The sequence below is a fragment of the Apus apus genome, chromosome 1 (genome assembly GCF_020740795.1).
Source record: "Apus apus isolate bApuApu2 chromosome 1, bApuApu2.pri.cur, whole genome shotgun sequence".
Taxonomy (NCBI): Eukaryota; Metazoa; Chordata; class Aves; order Apodiformes; family Apodidae; genus Apus; species Apus apus.
Window position 1 is genome coordinate 51,141,517 of NC_067282.1, and position 21,672 is coordinate 51,163,188.

The 21,672-nt window shown below is 36.7% G+C and overlaps 1 protein-coding gene across 1 annotated transcript in view; it reads left to right on the plus strand.

Moving 5' to 3' along the window:
• The window catches only part of GPC6 (glypican 6), a 531,236-nt gene that overhangs the window by 177,970 nt on the left and 331,594 nt on the right, over window positions 1-21,672 (plus strand). The window contains exon 3 of the mRNA XM_051610133.1: window positions 12,779-13,170. Coding sequence (XP_051466093.1) covers window positions 12,779-13,170 — 392 coding nt within the window. The remainder of the gene's footprint in view (window positions 1-12,778; window positions 13,171-21,672) is intronic.

The window sequence follows — 21,672 nt, forward strand, 5'->3', positions numbered from 1 at the left end:
AGGAATAAATTAGAAAATAATAAAAGGAAAAAAATCCAGGACTTGAGACCAGGTTAATGTCCACCTGATATGCACAGACAGAACTGAAGAATGCATATTCTGTGATGTTAAAAAATAATGCTCTATTTTTATTAATTCAGAAGTTCTCCCTCTCTTATCTCAGGTAAAAATGATTTCTCAAGGGTTATGTCTTTTTAAAGCTTACCTGACATTTTGAAAAAAACTTCAGTGAACATGCATAATTTTTCCATGTCCTTGTTTGCCTGAACTTTCTAAATTTTATATTATGCTCTGAACTATATATATGATTAAGTTAATAACAGTGGTGACCTTTACTTCTTGTTTTAAAAACAGAAATATGATTCAGTTCGTCATCGTTCTGTGGCAATGTCAGCTCCAGCCATATTAATTGCTTCAAAAATATAGGAGTAATCCAAAGGATAAAAATGTGTATATTTCTGTAAACCTTTAGTTCCTCCTGGCATGTCTGGATTTGTGCCTCTGGCTTTTATACCTGTCCAGAGCAGATCATGTATTTATGATCTCACATTTGGCTTTGAAGAATAATAAGAGACCCTTCAGACCTGATGCCAATGTATCAGCCAGCAGCAAAACAACCTGAGACTGAATTTTTTATTTGCTGTCAAACTTCATAACATCACAACAGAGAACGAAATAGAGGGGAGAACTGAGATTTTGCAGAGGAAATAGTATATTAAAGCAGTGGAAGTCACTGTATGCAAAGTAGGAACCTATTTAGTTCTTAGGTAGTATCTACAGTGTAGTTGCAAAATTAAAAATAGAGAACAAAACCAAAGTGAAAAAATATTAAAATAAATTTCAATTTGTAATAGATTATTCTGATGCTCAGAGTATAAGAAATCATGACTTTTAGCTGAACTGTATTAAATCTGAGCCTGTAACAGAATGTACAAATTTTGATGGCTCCTCAGAATAAGTAAAAATGATGAGAAGAGGTGAATTTTAAAATAAAAACGGGTAGTAATAACAACAACAACAACAACAACGGGGTATTTATGGTGTTATGAAATAGTTCTAAACAACTCTTGATTGCAGAAACAAAAGCTGCTGTTTCTGTGGAACAAGCAAAAAAGATTTTTCAGTGCCCTCTACAGTTACATTTTCAGCTACTTAGCTAATTTACTATAGTAAGGGACTAATACTATAAACTATACATGAGTGTGTAACACTAATTAAAGTGCTTTAATTACTAAATACATGTGCAGTAGGTTGTATGGCACCTATTGCAATTATTGTGACATTAAGCATAAAAAATTTAATTGAAATGTACTTTATAGATATGCACACATTATAGGCACATCTGAATGAGGTCTTTACAAGACAGGACCGTGTGACTAATAATGCTTCTTCAGTGAAAATGAGTAATATTTTCTAGATAACGGGTTGAATGAGCAATATAACTTAATGCTGAACCTAATGTAGAGGTCACCTATTGGGAACACATTTTTAATTATATGGTTTGTAAATGTGGAAGCACTTACACTTTAAAGCAGTCTAGGCTACATAAAATTATAATGTGTTTACTAAATTTCTTATTATGAAAAAGGAGCAGTGTAATTAGTGTCACCTAATGTGTAACATACCTAATGTTTCCATCTTTCAGAAATTATTACTGGTTTAGTGTGAGTTTGAAAGTCTTCTCACAATTATTTAGATCCTCTTTTAAGGAAGGATGTTGCCTCAATTAAAAAGCAGAAAACAAGTTCTCACTTGTGTCCTTTTCAAAGAAATCCCTGTTTTCTCTAGCTGTACTGAGACACTTGCCCCTTATTGTGTCATATATCTGAATGTTTCCTCCAAGTGACTAAGTATATATATACATTTGGAAAACATAAATAAACAAGTTATCTGGTTAAAAAGTTTACAATAATCTCTTTACAGTAAGTATTTGTTTCACTTCCTTATCTCACCAGACTGCTAAACACTTTAGTCTTCCAGACAATGCAGCAGTGAAAGCCCTAAAATCCCCTTATCGAGCAATAGTAGATATACTCAATATGTGTATTAAGTAAAAATACTAGCTCTGATCCAGAGGGGTCGATATGAAGAGACAGGCTCCTGCAGGGGATGAAGGAGAGACCACATTTTAATGCCCAAGCCAAACTTATGATCTAAAGCCTTCTTTCTCTCCCCATAGAGAACATAAAGGCAGAGCTGATGCAAGACTTCATGCCGAGGTTCCTTAGTTGGATATTTGGAATAAAGCAGCATATAGCCCTGACTGCAGGTCTTCTGTGCTAGGCAGCATACAGTTTTCAGGACCCTTGTTCAGCCCATGTGTTCACAGGAGATGGTTTTAGCAGTATTGACAGGCTATAGCTGAGGGAAACAGAACTTTTCTCTAGAATACTGAAGTTTAACTCTCTTCTTCTCACTTTCTTCCTTTTACTTGATTGCCATTTCTCTATTTTTCTCTCTATTCTGACTATTTTTGCCCTCTCTAACTTTTACTTTCCTGTTTTACCAATACTGCCTCATTTGTGCTTCTTTATCCTCTCATATTTTAAATTTTCTACAGTGCTATAGTGCATAAAAACAAATTTAAGTCTTCTAGACAACATGGATCACCCAAGGCCCTTCACTGCTTGCTGCACAGTAGGACTGATCAGCCTTTCAACTTGTTCCTCAAACCCCATCTCAGAGGGCTGTCATTCTCAGCTGGCATGATTTACATGAGAAGAACCATTGGCAGGAGTTTCAGCTGAAATATGACACAGTATTAATGATATGACCCATAAAGCTGAAGAAATACCGGGACATTACACAAGGAAATAATGTCTAGCACTAATTCTAGACACTGATTGGAAAGGCTTTGCCACCAAAAGTGACCCAAAATCTCCAATGCATGAGGCTCCAGTCAAGCTGTCACATGGAAACTAAGTACTGTGAGGAATTACATACGTCTGAGAGACAGGGATGAAGATTGTACAGTAAGGAGGGCAGAAAATTGGTTCTCAAGATTTTAAAGATGGAAAAAAGCACATGGCAGAAGGCCTGGATGGCCAGAGACCTCAGCATAAAAAAAAACAAACCCAACAAACAGACAAACAAAAGACCCATAAAAAAAATCTAGAAATAGTTTCTATATCTCCTAGCTCCAAGTGATCCACACCACTTCATTTCATGGCAGGACTACAGAAGGGAGTTAAAGATACAGTTTCTTTGGTTAGAGAGTCAACATCATGTAGGTTCATTGAAATACTCTTGTCAATATGTTCCAAGTTTCTGCAAGTCATCAGCAGACTAGCACAGGAGCACAAAACTTTGGTATCATTACATGGCATATCCATTTAGATGGAAACATCATATACAATATAGTAACTAATAAATGGGAACAATTCCCCAAATAAATTTGGCCAAGGAGTTTTAAGGCCACTCCTGTGCAGTTCAATTAAAAAAAAAAAAAAAAGTAGATTATACTGTTAAATCTAATGTAGCCTTAAATATATACCAATCTTGCAAAGATAGTTTTTCAGTTCATTGTACCATATCTTATATCTAAGTTTCCTTCTGACTGGAAAACTTTCCCAGTAGATGCACTCTTAGGGGGAAAAAAGGTTTCTGTTGAGAAGGTAGGTCAGATAAAAATCAATCATGCTGCATCTTGATCCAGTGAACTGGTGTCTGCAGATGAAGTTTTGTGTTGATTTTAAAGATACTCAAATAAAAACTTTGTTTTTTAATCCCTGATCTTTGAAAAATCCAGGTAGGAAGGTTCATTGACTTCACAAATCCCATAGGGGACCTAAGGTCTTTTTACCAGCACATGAATGCAGATCCAGGATCTAAAAGACTGTTTTCTTCAAAAGTAATAGATACTCTCCTACATTGTAGCTTCTTTGAAGCCAGCTCTATTATGCTTAACCTTAATCCTTAACTTTATCCTTAATCTATTAATTTATGTAAGGCCTTGGTTTAAGTCACAGATTGCCCAAATATGATCTCTAGGAGCATTGTTGTTCCTTAGCTTTTCTAAGTTTTCTTTGCCATAGGAAAAAAAAAAAAAAAAAAAAAAAAAAGCCCTCTAACAAACTGAAAACATTTAAGTTGACTTCCTGACATTTAAGTGAAATTTGACTTTGAAGCTCAATTTACAAGCAAGAAATTCAGTCATACCTCTGTATTATTACAGTAGCAGGTAGCACTATGTGCAGGGTCCAAATAGTCAAGAAACAACTGAGAAACCACCTTTGATTTAATGCTGCTTGGCCTTAATGATACATGGGGTTCTTTTGAGTGTGGATGTAGGGAAATTGGACAAGCTCAAAAATAAGTAAATTATCACAGGGGTAGTTTTATCTTTTTTGTTAGTGGTGTTAAAGCGTAACAGAAGTTATTAGCTGCCTTCAGGGGTGCCTGGAAAAGCCATCAATATGACTTAATTCCCTCTTGAACTCCAGACTCATATACCAAATTGATTTTAAGTATATAATAATTTCAGTAGGAAGACAAACTTCAAAATGCACTTCCAGCAGGCTTTCTGCTGGTTAGTCCAAATAGAATTCTTTTCAGTTCTTGCAGTAGCATGTGTCTCAGGTCTCATATCTTAGAGGTTTACTTGGTGTAATGTCCTGGTCTCTTTATAAATAGTAAAATGAGCTTGTTTCAAAGAGAAAAAGGTGAAATGGGATGGAAAGGAAAACTGCAATGGATTTACAGCAGTTATGTTAAATAAATACAACTGTGCAAATATGTCTTAGCTCTCTGCACTTGCGAGTGTGAGGAGAAAGTAGCTACAGGTTTGATTTTAAATGTATCTGTTCAGTTCTGATACATATCATATTCTGATCCCTTCGATACTATCTCTCCACATTGGGATTCAAGAACTATGTTTCCTAGCAGATACTTCACCAAATGAATGTGATCCAGTAGGTGCATCAGAAAACACCTGCTTGATGCTGAATAGGACCCAAGAACCCATTTTCAAACTCTTCAATGACATCTCTTCACAGTGGTCTATTTAGTTTAAAATGAGAGAAGGAAACAACAGTGAAAAAAAGATACACTATTCTAAAAGAAGCAAAGAAGCCCTCCTCAAGTACCACATATGCCTAAAGCCAGGTTGAGATTTCTGCCTCTGAAGCCCAGTTCCAAAGTGTCACTGCTGTCAGATTGTGGTTAATCACCACATTTAAGAAAAAAAAAAAAAATCAGTGAAGTTTTTAGTGTTTTCCTCTGGCCAGCCAGAGCCTCCTTCCAGACGAATGATTCCTGCCCTCAGTCAATTCAAGCTGTCTGCTCTGAGAACAGGCATGAAAGCGTGCGGTGACTTCAGGGCCACATTCTTTCCCTCCACAAAATAACAAATAACAGCAAATAACTGCCTCTGATTTTGGAGCTGCTTCTAAAACATTGCCCACTTGTTTTTGGTTTGGTTTGGTTTGGTTTGGTTGTTGTTGGGTTTTTTTGTTGCTGTTTTGTTTTGGGGTTTTTTTTTTGGTTGGTTTATGTTTGTTTTTTTAGTATATATTCAGAAAGAATATATAAATTATTCTGGACTTAATCAGTCTTACCTGGTTTGCAGGACGGCAATTTGGTCTTAGTTTTCCTCTGTATCTTCTGGTCCACCATACACTTCCCTGTATTAAAAGACAACAAACTTTTAGTAAGTTTAAAAGATTGCTGTAGATTATAGGCATGGCAAAGAATTTTCATACAAAATGTTGGATGGTAAATCTCCTTAACTATTGTACTAGATGTTTAATGGCCTCTAGTGGTGCATAGAGAAAACCAGAACAGTCTCTATATTTTAAAACAATTGTTGCACTGTGTCCCATAGTTTATATATTGTTAATATCATTTTCATGAAAGCTTTAACTGTTTTTCAGAACAAACTGTGGTGACTCATTATTTTTTCATGAGGTGTTATGCATTTTTATGAACATATGATGTAAAATTAATCATTCTGAAATCCACAGATAACCATGGAATTCTACACCTCTCCCTTTGGTCATGGATATTCATGACAGTACTATGGCTGTAAGTGTTTAAATGCCCAATCATAAATATTCTAGAATGTCGCCTTCTGATGCCATATAACATTTTGCTTACATTTTATGTGTACTTCACTTGGGTATTTTCCACTTGATAATGAAAGTAGAACCTTCAGGGACAGTTATTAGTGTATATAAATTATTTTTAAAGCTATCTTATTGTTTTGGTTCTATTCCTAGTATTTTTTTTCTTGGTTATTATAATAAGCTCAATGAGTTCTTTGAGAACATCTTGGGAATTTCAGGTTTTATATTTATAATCAAGGATGCAACATCCATGTAAAGTACCAGATGCAACAGTATATTAATTGACATTCTAGAGAGCAGTAAAGATATAAAAATTTTGTGTTAATATATAATTTAATAGTTCTCAAGTGAAAGGGATGTGTTGCATCTAGTTGCAGGTTTGTCTGCACAGAATCAATGGCACAATCAAGTTTCCCATCTAGAGGTATACAAGTGTTAATAAATGACCTGTTGTGGAAAAGAAACAGTAAGTTTGGCATATAAACGTTGCACCTACATCCCCTGAAGTGTTGAAGAATGAAGGCTTATAGACCTTTAGCAATGCATGTAATCAGCTTTGAGTAAATGACAGATCCTTTAATTCTATATTAATGTTAATTTTTACAATAAAGTCTTTGTACCTCAGTGTTAAACAATGTCTTAATTTTTTTATTTGATTAGGTTCTCATTGTTGTAGGGGCATTTGATGTGTAAATATCAGCGCAGGTGTTTTTTGTTTGCCTCCACTTGATCTAACCGGTCCAACCTATCTCACAATAGATGTATTTGTGTTTCTTCCCCATCCTCATGTCCCTCATTTTAGCACAGGACAGTGCTGTTTGCTTTGTCTCCACATTCCACAGTGGAGAGCGAGTGAGGATGGAGCCTTGGTGGCCTCCCCTTCCCCTGGATCTTCTTCTTTCCTTGCAACAGCCTGACCAGTAAGGGGGAAGAAGTCACAGACTCTGGAGAGGAGGAAGGGAAGATCACAGAGAATTATCTTCTGTTATCAAGGCTTGCAATCATCTGAGAAATTAAGAGATTAAAGAGGGAAGAGAGACTCTCATCTTTCCTCACAACCCTTGAGATTATACTGGCTTCTAAAAAATTTGGTAGCATCCAAAGTTTTCATAATGTCATGATATTTACAGGTACAGAACATTCTAGAAAGCTCTCAATAAACATTAACAGCTAATTTGTTTTACCTATGGGTGATTTTTACCCAAGATATTTGTAGAGGATGTAAATCACCTATTCTGAAATTTCTAATTACAGGACACATTTAGTTATCTGACTTGTATTTCTTAGCTTTAAATGCAATGTTTATGTACTAAAAATTAGTTTCAAAAGCAGGGTAATTTTCAACAGATGTCATCACACTGCAGCTTTTGTTGTTCCTAACAGGAGCAGAAATTTGTTTCCCAGTTATGAATGTTGAGTGTCTCTAAAGGTCAAATCTATAAGGGACTTCTAAAATTAATTATTCAGGCTCACCAAAAAGTAATACCAATGCACTGGTAACTTCATGCATACAATTTGTTCTCTCTTGAATATAAATACAAATGTAATGTAATGTCAAAAATAGGAAAAAAATCATCTGGTGTAACTATTCTCCTTACAGCAATTTTTTCTCAATCAGGAAGTTAAATTGAGTTCTTTTTGTTTTGTAAGGTTAGTTATTGTTAGAAGAAAGTCTCTGGAAACTTAAAAAATGAGAAGGAAAAATGAAGGAAAAAGAAAATGAAAAAGCATAGAAACCACAGAGGTTAATTTAACTTTGATTTCCTTGAGGTAAATCCCAGCTTTCACTAACTGGTACCATTGTGGAATATCTTTTAAAAAAGAACATAAAAAAAAAAAAAAAAAAAAAGCCTTTACAAGAATCCTGCAAAAAGATGAAGAATTCACAGAAGTGGGTTGGGTTTTTTTTTTGGGGGGGAAGGGGCATGGGGAGAAGCTGCCATTGATGTATGTTGTGAATGTAAATATCTGTAGCTAAAGAACACCCAAAGAACCTTTCTGTTCAACAAGATAGTCATCTTACATGAATTCTAATATCCTTCTTACCATCAGCCTTATCAGGACTGGGAAGTTCAAAGATGTAAAATGAAGTTAGGTACGTGAATTCTACATAGGGTGTAGATGCATACACATCTTCACAGTAAATGGTAGATCACTAGAATTTGTATGTCTAAATCCTCAGAGCTCTTTGAAAACAAACGCCCACAACCAGGCGAACAACGCTGTAATGTGGAACTGCCTGCATTGTTTTGGGTACTCTCAGTCAGTAATGGATGAGATCAGTCTGCCACCCTGAGTGATGTTTGCCATAAAGACTGTTGTAAAAGCTGACATATATCCATGTCCAGAACCTCTGAAGAGCTCTGTGCAGCTGTGCTGTGGATATATTTTTTTTGGGTAGGAGCACTGAGACTGCATGTCCAGAGAATCAGATGTACCATAGTATAACATTCAGATCTGAAGTGCTGCTAAAAATGAAAGCTGAGCAAAATATATGGTATTCATTGACATTTCCTTTTGGTCTTTCTAGTCTTTAAGCTTATGCATATCATTTTGGTTTGGGGAACTGGACAACAAACTGTTTCTAGCTTGTCCTGCAGTCAGATGTTGGTTTTGCTTAAATTACAGATGGACAACAAAATAAAAGGGAATTTATGAGGCTGGGGATTTTCATAGAACATCAGCTCCAACATAATACAACTTTGTTTTTCTAATAATTGCCTCTAGATGGGTGTGATTATATTTTGTTGAGGGCAGTTATTATGTCATGTCATGCTGCAATATTATTCCAAGTCCTGATTAACTGACGTATGGGGACAACTAGTCATCACTTTGGAATTAGGCTAGCTCACAAGTTAAATTGTATCATGACACTAGAATGCCTGCGTTAAAATAGAGTGAAAAAGCTTTCAACTGACAACATAGTGTGAGAGCTAACAAGATCCTATTTTTAATCTGAGAGCAGTAACTACCTTTCTGAAAGAGACAGCAATGCCTTGTGTCCTTTCACTTTGTAATGGAGTTGTCGTACTCAAGAAGTTTGAAAACAATTCAGACTTCATTTGCAGAGACTGTTATTATCAATCTTGCACCCTAAATTTACAAATACTGTTTTAAAATGAAAACTAGCTTGGAACTGAAAAACTGACTGGAAACCCACCATTTAAGCCTACATACAGCATGTAATGGTTTGAAATAGCAAAATCCTCTCCCTCTTTTCAGTAGCTCTTTGTGCCTCAGTCCTTATCCTTTCCAGCTACCTCATAAGCAGAACTGAGCGGGCTTCCTGAGACTCTGGCTAATAAATGAAAGCTGTATAAAAAAGTGTTGCAACATAAGACATATCCAGGACATATTCTGTCATTTAAATGAATCACCTCTTAAAACTAGGAAAAATAATTTCTAGCATTAACACTGCTCATTACAGCCTATTTTGGCAGAAAAAAAAAAAATCATAAGATATATATTTTAAAACACTGTGCAGCTCTGTCTTGTATAGATTTTCCTCTCCCACCCTGGTACTTGAGTGCCTTCCAGAAGCACATTAAGCAACATGACTAATATCTGTCTCATCTTCATTCTTTTGCTGTGAGCTGAAACATTACATTATTTTTCAAAAGCTACCTGCAAGTTGATGAAGTATCATCTTTGCAGTGAGCATAAAATAACATAAAGTCTTTAAATTACCGTGAAGATCATGATAAAATTCAACCTTTGCAGAAGCTGGTACAGTTTCTCTTAATGTAACTGGACAAGTGCCCAGTTATGCCAGGACAGTTTCTGTACATCAGCATCACAAGGCAGACTACCTTCTTGATGTATGGATCTGCAGACCACAAAAAGAAGTGATCCTTCACAGCAGAATTCATTTGGCTGTATGGGAGCTGATTAAGGTTTTTTCTAATTAGTACAACAGAAGACATCTCTTTCTCTCTGGAACTACAAAGGTATCCAGTTTTGTTGCTGCTGTTAGTTGTTGCTGCTTTATTATCCTGCATAGGGTTACTAATGCAAATAACTCGTAAACTAACTGTCTTTTGTATCAAAGAGTACAGAAGACTAACAGTCTGACTTTTTAATGGCATAATAACTTACTCTAAGCAGCAGAGATCTATAAGAAGACAAAAAAATAAATAAATGTGCTAATATTCAGTCTTACAGAATGCATATGTATTGTGTCACATTTGGACTAATGTGAAATTTAAGCTTGTGGATTTGTTCCTCAGTGCAAACAAAGATTGCAGCCAGTGTGGACCACATTGCATTAGATGCTGCACAAGCATAGAACAAACATCTACCACTCCCTGAAAAGAGTGGTTGTCTTCAAACAAACTGACTGGGAGATTGCTAAATAATTCCCCTGCACAAAGAAATAATAGGATAACAATCTCAGGCAAGAGGAGCTGTCAGCAAATATGGTTATGCTTTGCTGTAACTGACCTATGCAGTGGCATGATCTTCTAAGGTAAATAGTGGCATTCCCAGTATGGCTATGGATTGGGAGAGGCCAGCATTGAACTGCTTTCAGCTGCCCCCCAGCATACAGATCTTTATGGAAGAGAAGTCAAGGGGCCTGGATTCACTGCTTCCATGGTATTGTTTCTCAATTTTTGTTCAGTTGCACTGATCTGAAAGCCTGGCTTCAACCTTAAAACAAATTTTAAACTTCTCTGCCCTCTTTTCGCCTTCCAGATTGTGTGGCTAGAGAGCTCAATGTGTTCAGCAGTGCAGCCAGTAGGCATTATTTCTTAGAAGAAGAAATTCTGATTATATAAAATAGCAATCAGGATGATTCAGATGTCAAGGAGACCACCTGGTTTGAGAATTGTTGTCCTGATTTGACTCAGGATCAGCAAATAAACCAGAGACACCAGGTCAGGGTGAGGGGTGAAAAACAGCTTTGTTTTCCTTTTCCCTAAAACATCTTTGTCAGAATTCCTGTATAATTTGGAAAAACAACAGATAAGACTGTGTGTTGTGGACCTCAAGTTATTCTGTTTGGCACCAAAGGATAACAAGGGTTTCTTTTTACTTGTGAGTTTTGTGGGGTCTTGTGTTGGGTTTTTTGTCTTTTTCTTACATAAACTATTTGGCAAAAGCAAATTCTTTTCCAGATGGAATTTATTCCATCTGAAGAGCTGTGGCAGTTTGGACATTGATACATTTATTAGAATATATTTTCCCTTTAATAAGTGCTTTGATGTAGCGAGAATGTTCCCAGTGTTCTGTGTATATGTTTTCATGCCAACCCCTTTATGGTTATCTGGGAGATCAAAGACTGCAGCTCTGCAGTTTCAGCCAAAAAGAAGCAGCTCTTTTCTCACTGAGTCCTTGTAGACTAGTCCACAGAGTTCAGTGGATTCCGCTTTCAGCTGATCACAGTTGCGAATCCTCATATTTAGTGTAGATGTTTTTCTTATATCATCTTAATTGCCATCCTGTCTTTAGCATTGCAGTGGTTTTGCATTTTCATGAGCCACTGCATTTAGCATGCACAGATGTGTCTATGGGCAATAACCACATATTTAGAACCTGGTATCCTAGAGTTGGCTGTGTGATGGCTGCTGCATCAGTGAAAATCATTTAACCACAGCAAACAGACACGGCTTGCCAAAGGCGTTGCCGTCTCTGCCTTACTGTCTTGCAGTGCCCCATGTGCAGGCCACAGAAATCATTGAACTCTTTTCCAAAGGAAGTTTAAGAAGGTTGAAAAGCAGACCTTATAGGAAGATGGAATCTTCTAAAATCCCAGAGAAGCTAGGCCTGGTTTGTCAGATGTGTTTAAAGAACTACAGTACATGCTGAGTGAATTTCTTGGGAAAACCTAAGAGCCATATGGCAGTTGAAGGGTTGTAACAGAAGAGATGATTGTGCATTTCCACTGTACCCCATGGGCTCAGTTTCCTGCAAAAATACATTCCACCAGCCACAATTTAGAAATAGGTTTATGGTTTGGGCCTGAGTAGATAAAGGGCATAGAAACAGTAAAGTCTGAAATCCTTTAAAAAAAAAAACTGATGGTCTGCTGTTCCAAAACCAACAGCTAGCACAAACTGAAATGACTAGGCTGGCTATGATATGACTGGTGGAGACTTCTGGTCCTGTTCTTCAGCAGAGTAGCAAATTCTTGAAAACACTAATATTTTCTTAGTATTACCTAGCCATGTAATATATTTAAGAGGGAATTCTTCTCATTTCTACTCAGGTCTCTTATAGATTCTCTTCAAAAACATTTACATATAGGTTTTTAGATTATTTATGTGGTGTTTTTCTACACTGTATGAACTGCAGCAAAATGGAGCTTTCCATTACCTAAGTATTTTTTAAATTGTGAAGTTTGCAAATAAATCATCATATAAATAACTTTACTTTTAGCTTGGAAGATTTAGTATATTGGCTATGGACGATATTGCAAGGGATGGCAATTGCTATGTTCAGACAGTACATGAAGAAGTGGAACTACCCTCACTGAAGGTCTTTTAAATGTTTTTGAAGTTCAGTGTTAAAAGTTCTGCATCTTTCTACCTTGTTGGTGAATTCAGGCTACACTCTATTTTTCTTTATCTCTAACTAAAGCTATTTCATATCCAAACACACAAATTTCACAAGTAAAGCACTGTTACGACAAACTTTACTAATGGTGATCTGGGAATGAAACCAGGAAACCCTTCTGCCTTACTGTTGTGTCCATTAACACCTGCTTGTTTTCCCTGCAGAATTTTTCCGAGAACTTCTAGAGAATGCGGAAAGATCCTTAAACGACATGTTTGTCCGGACGTACGGCATGCTGTACATGCAGAACTCGGAGGTGTTCCAGGACCTCTTCACAGAGCTGAAGCGCTATTACACAGGAGGCAACGTGAACTTGGAGGAAATGCTGAACGATTTCTGGGCTCGGCTGCTGGAGCGGATGTTCCAGCTCATAAACCCCCAGTACCATTTCACTGAGGACTACTTGGAGTGTGTAAGCAAATACACAGACCAGCTGAAGCCGTTTGGAGATGTACCCAGGAAGCTGAAGGTTCAAGTGACTAGAGCGTTCATTGCTGCACGGACCTTTGTTCAGGGGCTGACAGTAGGCAGAGAGGTTGCAAACAGAGTATCCAAGGTAATCTAAAACCAGGGGCTTTTAAGCTTGAATTTGTTTGAAATTTACTAGACAATTGAAATCTGATAGTGTACTTCTTTTTTGATATGGGAGGGCTGTGGTTTTGGTTGTTTTTTATGTCTACTAATCTAGCCATCCTTAGTTTATCAATAGGAGCAACAGTTGGTTTTATTCTTTCTGGAGGTATTAAGGCAATGCTGATTGGAAAGCATTTCTTAGGTCTTAGGGCATGATGAAGTACGAATATGCATCAATGTTATAGCATGGAAGTGATTGTCATGAATAGTTAAAAATGGGTCACGTATATAAAATACTATTATGATGAATAGAATTTAAATGTCTAAAGTGAATTTATGCTCCTGTTCATTAGGGCAATACAGCCCTCACATCAATCATGCATCATGCATGCTGGGTGATGGATTTTGTTAGAAATGTCTAGTCATGTTTTTGATGAGAAAATAGGCAAATAGTGACACTTCTGGAGCTTGAGCTTTCCCCAGGGATGGTTTGACTCATTTATTTTAGTTTTAATTATTTATCTATGCAAATATTTAGGATTATTATAATCCTTGAAGGCTTCAAATAATTAAAGCTACGTCAGACAAAAAAACACACACAAAAATAACCTATGTGGGTACCAGAAATGTGCCTGATTGTCTTTTTTTTACACAGCTTTTCAAACTCGGGTCTATTTTTCTGAATTGCTGTTTGAACTAGACACTTGCTCCGTGGTCTGGCTATTTCACAGTCCTAGTCTGTACTGTATCTGTACCTTAACTATATTCTGAATTCTGAAGTGCTCTGGGGAGATCTGCTATGAAATGGCCAGATACTGACTTCTGGACAATAAGTGCATGCATTATTTTGATGTCTCCCCCTTGCAATACTTTCCTGCACTTACAAGCATAAGCCATTCATCTTCATCAAAAGAACTGTCTCTCTTACTTCATTTAAATCACAGCCAGAAGGTGAAGTAGAACCGATACGTTAAACTGCAATTCCAGAGTTCAACAAGATGAGGCTTCTAAACTATTTTTTATCCTGTATGATGTGATATTTTGCAATTACAAATTCAGAAGCCATGGAGACAGAAAGGTAATCAACAAGTGAAAGACTGGTTTTATGCCTAAGAGACGGCATGGGAGGAAAGAGTTATTTTGCACTTACAAGTAGGTGAACGAAATACATGATCCTGATTACCCAGCTGAAAACGAGGTCTTTTCCTCCCAAGTGCCTTCTCAGGCTACAGGGTTGCCTTCCCTTTTTCTGGCACTGTCAATTCTTGCAGTCCTTTCTGAACCATGGCAGAGCACCGCCATGAAATCCTAGCCCATCTAGTCTACTTAGAGGCAGATATGGTTGTTTAGCATCTGAGTGTGCAGAATGCGTATACCGGCAGCCCAGATTTCCTCTGAAGAGCAGTGATGTCCCTGTGGGTTAGGTTTTAAGTGAAAGTGCTGTGCTCTGATTTCATTGTTGTCAGTAAGCATTAAGTCGTGCTGCATCAACTGGATCAGATTGTAAGGAGTAAGCTGTGTGATTCATATAATAAATGTGTAATTTGTGAATCCTGAACAGATTAAGGTATGAATTGTCTGTTGAGATGTCACTTTCCCTGTAGTATGTACATGACTATAGAGACTCTGCAGGTGTCTTCACTCTCACATACGCAGGAAATGTTTTCATCTTTCCTGCAGGCTTTTGGACATATAAGCCCTTTCAAAAATAGGGCTTATTACAAGATCTCTAAATGTTTCTATGATCCTATAATGAGAGCTACTAGCTCTGTAATCATAGGGTGAGACTTTTTGTACTGTAACATGGAGATTATAACAATGGCTCAATAATGCTTCTGGGTTTCTCCTTTAATATGAAAGCAACACTTTAAAATCTTTAAAAGTGCTTGGTGGCTGGTGCAAGGTATAGTACAGCTTCATTGCTTCATGTGTACATAAACAACAATACTCTAATAGGCTACATCTAGGACACTGTGTTCAGTTTTGGGCCCTTCCCATACAAGAAAGGCACTGACAATCTGAAGCGAGTTCATTGGAGGCCAGCAGCATGGTAAGGACTAGAGGATTTGCCTTGTGAGGAGAGGCTATGGGACTGGGGCTTGTGCAGCCTGGAGAAGAGGCAACTTCAGGGGCACCTATCAGCAGCTCCTGGTGCCCGTAGGGAGGTCATCAAAGAAATACAGCAAAGTTCTTCACAGTGGAGCATGGTGTGATGCGATGGGCATGAGTTGAGTCAAAGGGCAGTTCAGACTGGATATAAGGAGAAATTCCACCATGAGGAAGCTCAAGCAGTGGATCAGTTGCGCAGAGAGTCCATTCATGGAGATCCTGATTGTACAAAACCCTTTGAGATTATGAGGTCATGCTAGTCTATGTTCAGAGCTGGCCCTGCTTTGTGAAGGCTTGGATGGGATGTATTGTGAACACCCTTCCAACTCAAATTATCCTATGATCCAGTTAAAAGATTAATGAAATTATTTTTTTTTTTCTTAAATGCAGAATATGCTTTGAATGCAGGACTGATTTTGGTATTAAAAACTCAGTGGCTATGTTCATACCCATAGCAAATGGTGAAGGATTGCTCAGTTTAGGGACTTTGTCATATGCAGCCTGCTGAGGCAGATGCAAAGAACCCCAAGTGACACCAAATGTTCAAGATTAATAAATATCCTGTTGAAAGGCTGTGATTACCCCGAGATCTAAGCTTTTGTGATCATATCATAACTATGAATTTTTATTCTGGTCTGCCTACTGTAGAAAATGACAAATCCTTTTATTTAACAATTTTAAAAGACTGCAGCCATTCCTTAGAGTTAGCACATAACTTGCCATCTGAAAAAGAGTCAGGTAAATATTTTTTGTTGCTGTTTTGGAAGTCATCCGGATTCAGCATGGATTTCTTTTTCATTGTTTCTGATATTGAGAGATTCTGTGATAATGATGCTACATCTGGGTAAGTCAGGAGAAATGATAAAAAGAGAAAAATAAAAGAAGAACTATTGCAGTTCTTTTACAGAAATCTTTGTCCATTGTCTGCTTTGACTGGGAACAGGGGGGAGTCCCTGAGCTACAACATCACACACTAAAAAGATTTTTTGCTTTCTGTTTGTGAAGCCATTATCTCACTGAACTGCCACTGCCAAAGGCCACTCACATAGAAGAAAGTTGAGCTTACACCTTAAACACCATGAAAAAGAGTTTTATTAATGAGAAAGTTGGTAACAGCTTCTCCTTTGGGCCTTTAATTTATTGTCTCAGCCTCTTCTGGCCTGCTTCGGTAGATGAGCTGGTGGATCACACACACAGAAGGATTTGTTCCCCATCTAATATCAGGGATACATTCTTTCCAAAAATTTATCTCTGGAGAGGGTGTAGTGTTGGTACTGACTGAAAATTATGTAGTCAGTGTATTTCTTGGAAAAGAGCTACACTCCCATCTTTCTGGTGGTGTATGCACTCTCAAAAGAAGCAACACATATAGCAAGTATTTTCCTCTTACAATACTATTTTGCTATTTACTTATGTCAGTGAGTTGATAATTTAGATAGGTCCAATTTAGATAAATGAGGACAGAGGGCAGTTGGGACTTGTGTTTTTTGATTGCATTGGTTGTTGGGGTTTTTTAAATATTTCAGTTGTAAGCAGACATGGTTGGTTCCATCTATCAGATGTTGGGCAGTTTTAGTTGAACAATGTTTTAATCATCTCCAATTACACTTTTTAATTTTCAAAGAATTAAAAACTTTTTTATTTCTCATATGAATGCATTAAAAAAAAATTAGCCTATACTTTTGCTATGGGTTAAATCTCTACTCAGTGTAATATATTTCCACTGGCTTGAGTAGACTTCCTCTCACTAAATCTATATTTAAATGTCAGTGTTTTTAACTGCATTTTCTTTTTCTCAATCTTTTCCTGGAGGAAAAAAGAAAAAAAGCAAAAAAAAAAAAGCACCAAACAAACCTTCCTGGACATCTGTAATTTAGTATTTCACGTTAAAATGGAGAAGCTACTGAAAATTTTTCTGAAGTCTGCCAGCTGTGATTTCCAGCAATGTGATAGAAAAGATGTTTGCATATGTTTCATGTTCATCTTTTACTCTGTCTAAACTCTGCATACTTTACAAGAAAATAATGATAAGTTATTCTCTCTGACTCTGAAAAAAACAATCTCACTGATCATAATACTCTCTTTGAACTGTCTGTGGTAGAAAATGTAAGCAGAAAAAAAATGGGGAGGATAAAGCAATTAAAATAAAAAACAGGAAGCGTCTTTAGGACTTTCCAGGAGCTTATGATTCCTGAAATACTTTTCCCAAATGTATTCACAAATTAATTACAACAATTATGAATCTTCTTGTACTGGACAATTTTTTCATTCAATAAGGAAGAGTTCTGGACCAAACACAGCATGTAGGAAATAGAACTAGTTCCCATGAAGAGATCAAGACTGAAACTAAACTGTTTCAAAAGACAGTCTAGATCCCTAGCTGGGTGCAAATTCACCAGAAATACCATAATAGTCAGTATAGGAAATGCTGTTTCCCTAACAGGGTGTTAGCCCATCAGGATAGTGTTCTACCCAAATAAATTTTTTCCTGGAGATGTTTTCTTTCCGTAAACTTTGCATTGAAAGTTGTAGAAAGTAAGAGGAAAAAACCTAATTTTTAAAATGTTTAATAAGCATAACTTCTCAAGCCTGACTTGTGCTGATTTCATGTTTTAACCTGGCTAAATTCACATTAAGAGCATATGAGTTGAGTAGAAACAAACAAACAAACAAACAAAAACCTGAAGTTTGACTGGTCAGTCCTATCCAAAAGCACAGTCATTAGTCAGCTGTCATTTCCCCACTGTTCCTCAGAGCTTTGATTTATTCCTGGTCAGACAGTAACATCTTCATTGGCTCTTGTTCCAAATCTGGCTCACTAGGAACCGCAAGTGAATGCAGGGTATTCCTATTTGCATGGATCTGGGGTTCTACTTATTTTTTGCTAGTTTTGCTTTTTTCTAAGTTTGATTCATTTGTGGTTCATTTATTTTCCAGATTTGGCCACTTTCTTCCCATTATATTCCGGGATAAGGACAGGAAGAATTGTTCTCAGTTTGGCTTTGCCTTCCACACTTGCAAATTCATGCTATCAGCAACAAAGGTAGTTTTTAAACCATGAGTAAAGTGAAGCTTAGCTCAGGGGCATCCTTAGGAGCAGTTAGTGATTTTGTAAGTGGAATACACATAAAAGATTTGTGACCCAGGCACTAAGAACTTATTTCATTAATACATTTAAATATTAATTATCATTTATTGCAAAATAAAGCAGGCTGTTAGAATGCCTTTTGCATGGTGTGGCATTGGCTATATTTCTCTCTCTTTTTAAACCAATTAAAACCATTCTTCCCCTGAATATTATTAAATTATGTTAATATCAGACTTCTTATTAGGAACCTGGTGATATATGGGCAAAGTGAAACAAATTCAGTAATACAATTATAAGGTTAAATCTAAGATTAGTAGTGAAAAGCAGTCTCTAGTAATTGCTGGTGATTACTTCTACTCCCAGAATGCCAGGCCACTGCTTTTCTAATATGCTGAATCAATATTCTTACAAACTCTGCATTTCATGGTTTATAAATAAACATTTGACAGTTTGTGAGAGCCATAAATAAAGGTCAATATTGAATGTCACACTTATTCAGAATGTAATTATTATGGGGGGAGGGGAGATATGAATTGCTGATAAGTCAGGTAATTAAAAGCCAAAACGAATACTACTTTAATGCTGGAAAATGTGATTTGCAGGGTGTGACAGATAAAGAGCTACGTGTCCTGTATATTTAAACTTCATTTGCTGAAGACATTTGCCTTGTTAAATCATTCATAGAGGGAAAGGAGATTTAAAAAGGACTACGGTTTTCACTAAACTTTAATTCTTAGCTCAATTTATTTGTTTGGAAACAGCATAGCTGAGCAAGCATAGCTTTTGTGATTTCTTCTGTGTCTACTGTTTTAAGGTTTCTTTCAGTCAGTCATTCTTTGTATTTTAATTGAATTAATGTACCTTTCCAAGAACTGGTTCATACCATTCCATGAATGGGCCACATTCTTTTTTCCTCTTCCTGATCCTTCCTGTTCCTCAGACATGGAGTCCAGTGATTATCCAGCCAGTGGGGTTTCGGAACTCAGACATGTCTGTGGCATAGAAGCAAGATTGGTGTCTACACTGGAGGGCTTTGTAGGAAGTATTCTTTGATTTGAGGTTTGCCACCTATGCAGGAAATGTTTCCTCCTCTCTTGGAAACAAAAGGGACATCAACCAATCTAGTTAATTTGCAGATACTTCATGGGAAGATAAATCAGATGCCTTCCAGATGTCCCAGACTTACTGCACGTGCATTTATCTATTTTACATTTTCTGTGCACTGAAACATCAGATGTCCCTGAAGAGCAGCTCAGGAGAAAAGGCCTAAAATGAAACAGCATCAATAGGAAAACTGAGATAGGACCAAATGCTGTGGTCCATGTCCTGCCTATTAGAATTGTCAGATATAATCCAGCTTGGCCTCTCAATTTCTTACATTCTTTATTTTCTTTCAGATAGCTTTGTATTGACCTTAGTAACTTTTGTTTAACTGAGTCATAGTGCTCAGTAAGACTTTCAGTTTTGTTCCTTATTCTTTAAGTAAGTCTACCAAGTTCATTATTCCTCACTATGTACTGCTTTGCAGCTCAAAATCTGCACTAGTCTTGTCTTCCTGTATTCTTTGTATCATTCATAAGCAAAGATCTTCTGATACACTGATTACAGTGCTTTTGTGCAGTTGGTATTTTTTTTAAAAATGCCTGTGGGACAGAAAATACTATCTAGTTCAGCTTTACATGAAACTTCTACTTATATATTAAGAACAAAAATGAAATTACTTCAGTTTAACAATGTCATTAAACACTGTCATGACATGTTAGAAAATAATTATTCAAATCAAGGTTTCTTTAGGATTGCTGAAAAGCACATTTTACATACAATCCTTTGGAGTTTTCTTAGCAACTGTACATCCCATCTATAAAAGATGTTGATGCAGAAGCCATGTAAAGAGAAAAGTTAGAACTTTTTCAGGGGAATTCCTAGAACAAAGTGTGTATCCGAATGCATGTCATGATACACAGCGAAGTCATGATAGCAGGAATACAAAGAAGCAAACCTCACCCAGGAGCTTGCTGACCCTGCTAGATTTAGACCTTCTCTGTAATTAATCTTACAGCAGGTTTTACATTTTTTGCTGTTTTAGCACAGGAAAGTAAAAGAAAATTCAGAAGAATCAAATGGAAATAGGAAGGAGATAAAAAAATCTGAAGGTTAAGCAATGCAAGGAGATCTATATCATCTTGCAACCTGCTGACTTTTTAGAATTACTCTTTTTACAGATTGTCTTCATCCTGTTTCAAAGACAGCCTAGGGAAGCACTGTTTCCAATCACAATTTGATAAAAGCAATTCATTTTATTTCTCACGTGAGCCAGAAGCACAAAAACTAATAAGTTCTTCTACCTCCAGGTTTCTACAGAAAACATTAGTCAAGGAAATATCTGATTTACCTAAAGCTCATAAAAAATACTAGCTGGAACATAAATGCCTATCTGCTTAAGTGTTATTTTCAACAAAGTCATCAGCAACACATTGAAAAAGTAAAATTTCTCTGAGACTTTAAAATAATGAAGTCTGAAACCAATTATGTTGGTCTAAGTTCAATGCTCAGTTATTCAGAGATCAGGGACTGTTGGCTTCATTGTCTGTGTACATCTTGAATCTCAAAATGTATCTCAAACAAAAGAATGATGGTATGAATATAGCAATGCTAAATGAAGCATTTCACTGCCAGGAAAAAAACCAGTACTGGCCATCTATAAAATTTTAAACTTATCCTAATCCTCCAGTGTCTGCTTCTTATGGGAGGTTTTATGCCACAAGCTTGCTGAGTTTTTTCTGGAATCTTTCCTGAAGAGAAAATTACTTCTGTTCAGTCTACATGTTTAAGTCTATCATTGCTCTTTCATCTTCTCCTTTCCTCCTTCTGCTTTTTTTTTTTCTGCTATTTTTTTTAAAGCCTTAGGAAGATTTCCTTTCATGAGTAAAAACTAAATGCACCAGACAAAACTGTGGAAGAGTAGAGCTTTCAGTAAGATTAGGAGCATTTAGTTGACCCCAGCTATACACATCTGTCACAATGACACGGCCAAAAGCAGAAACCAAGTATACTGAGAGAGGATTTTAATACAAGAAATGCTTGCTTACCCTTCATAATGATTTGCCATCCTTTGGCAGCTGATATACAAGATTTTGCATTTCCCCAACACCTCAGTGCAGTTCTAGCCTGCAAACAACTTCCCTATTCTTAAAAATTATTTTGCTTTTAAAACTGCACAAGGTATTTTGGTGTTCAAGTCTGTCCCGGTGCTGTGTGAGTTTGTCTTCTGGTCTTTGATTTCAGGTT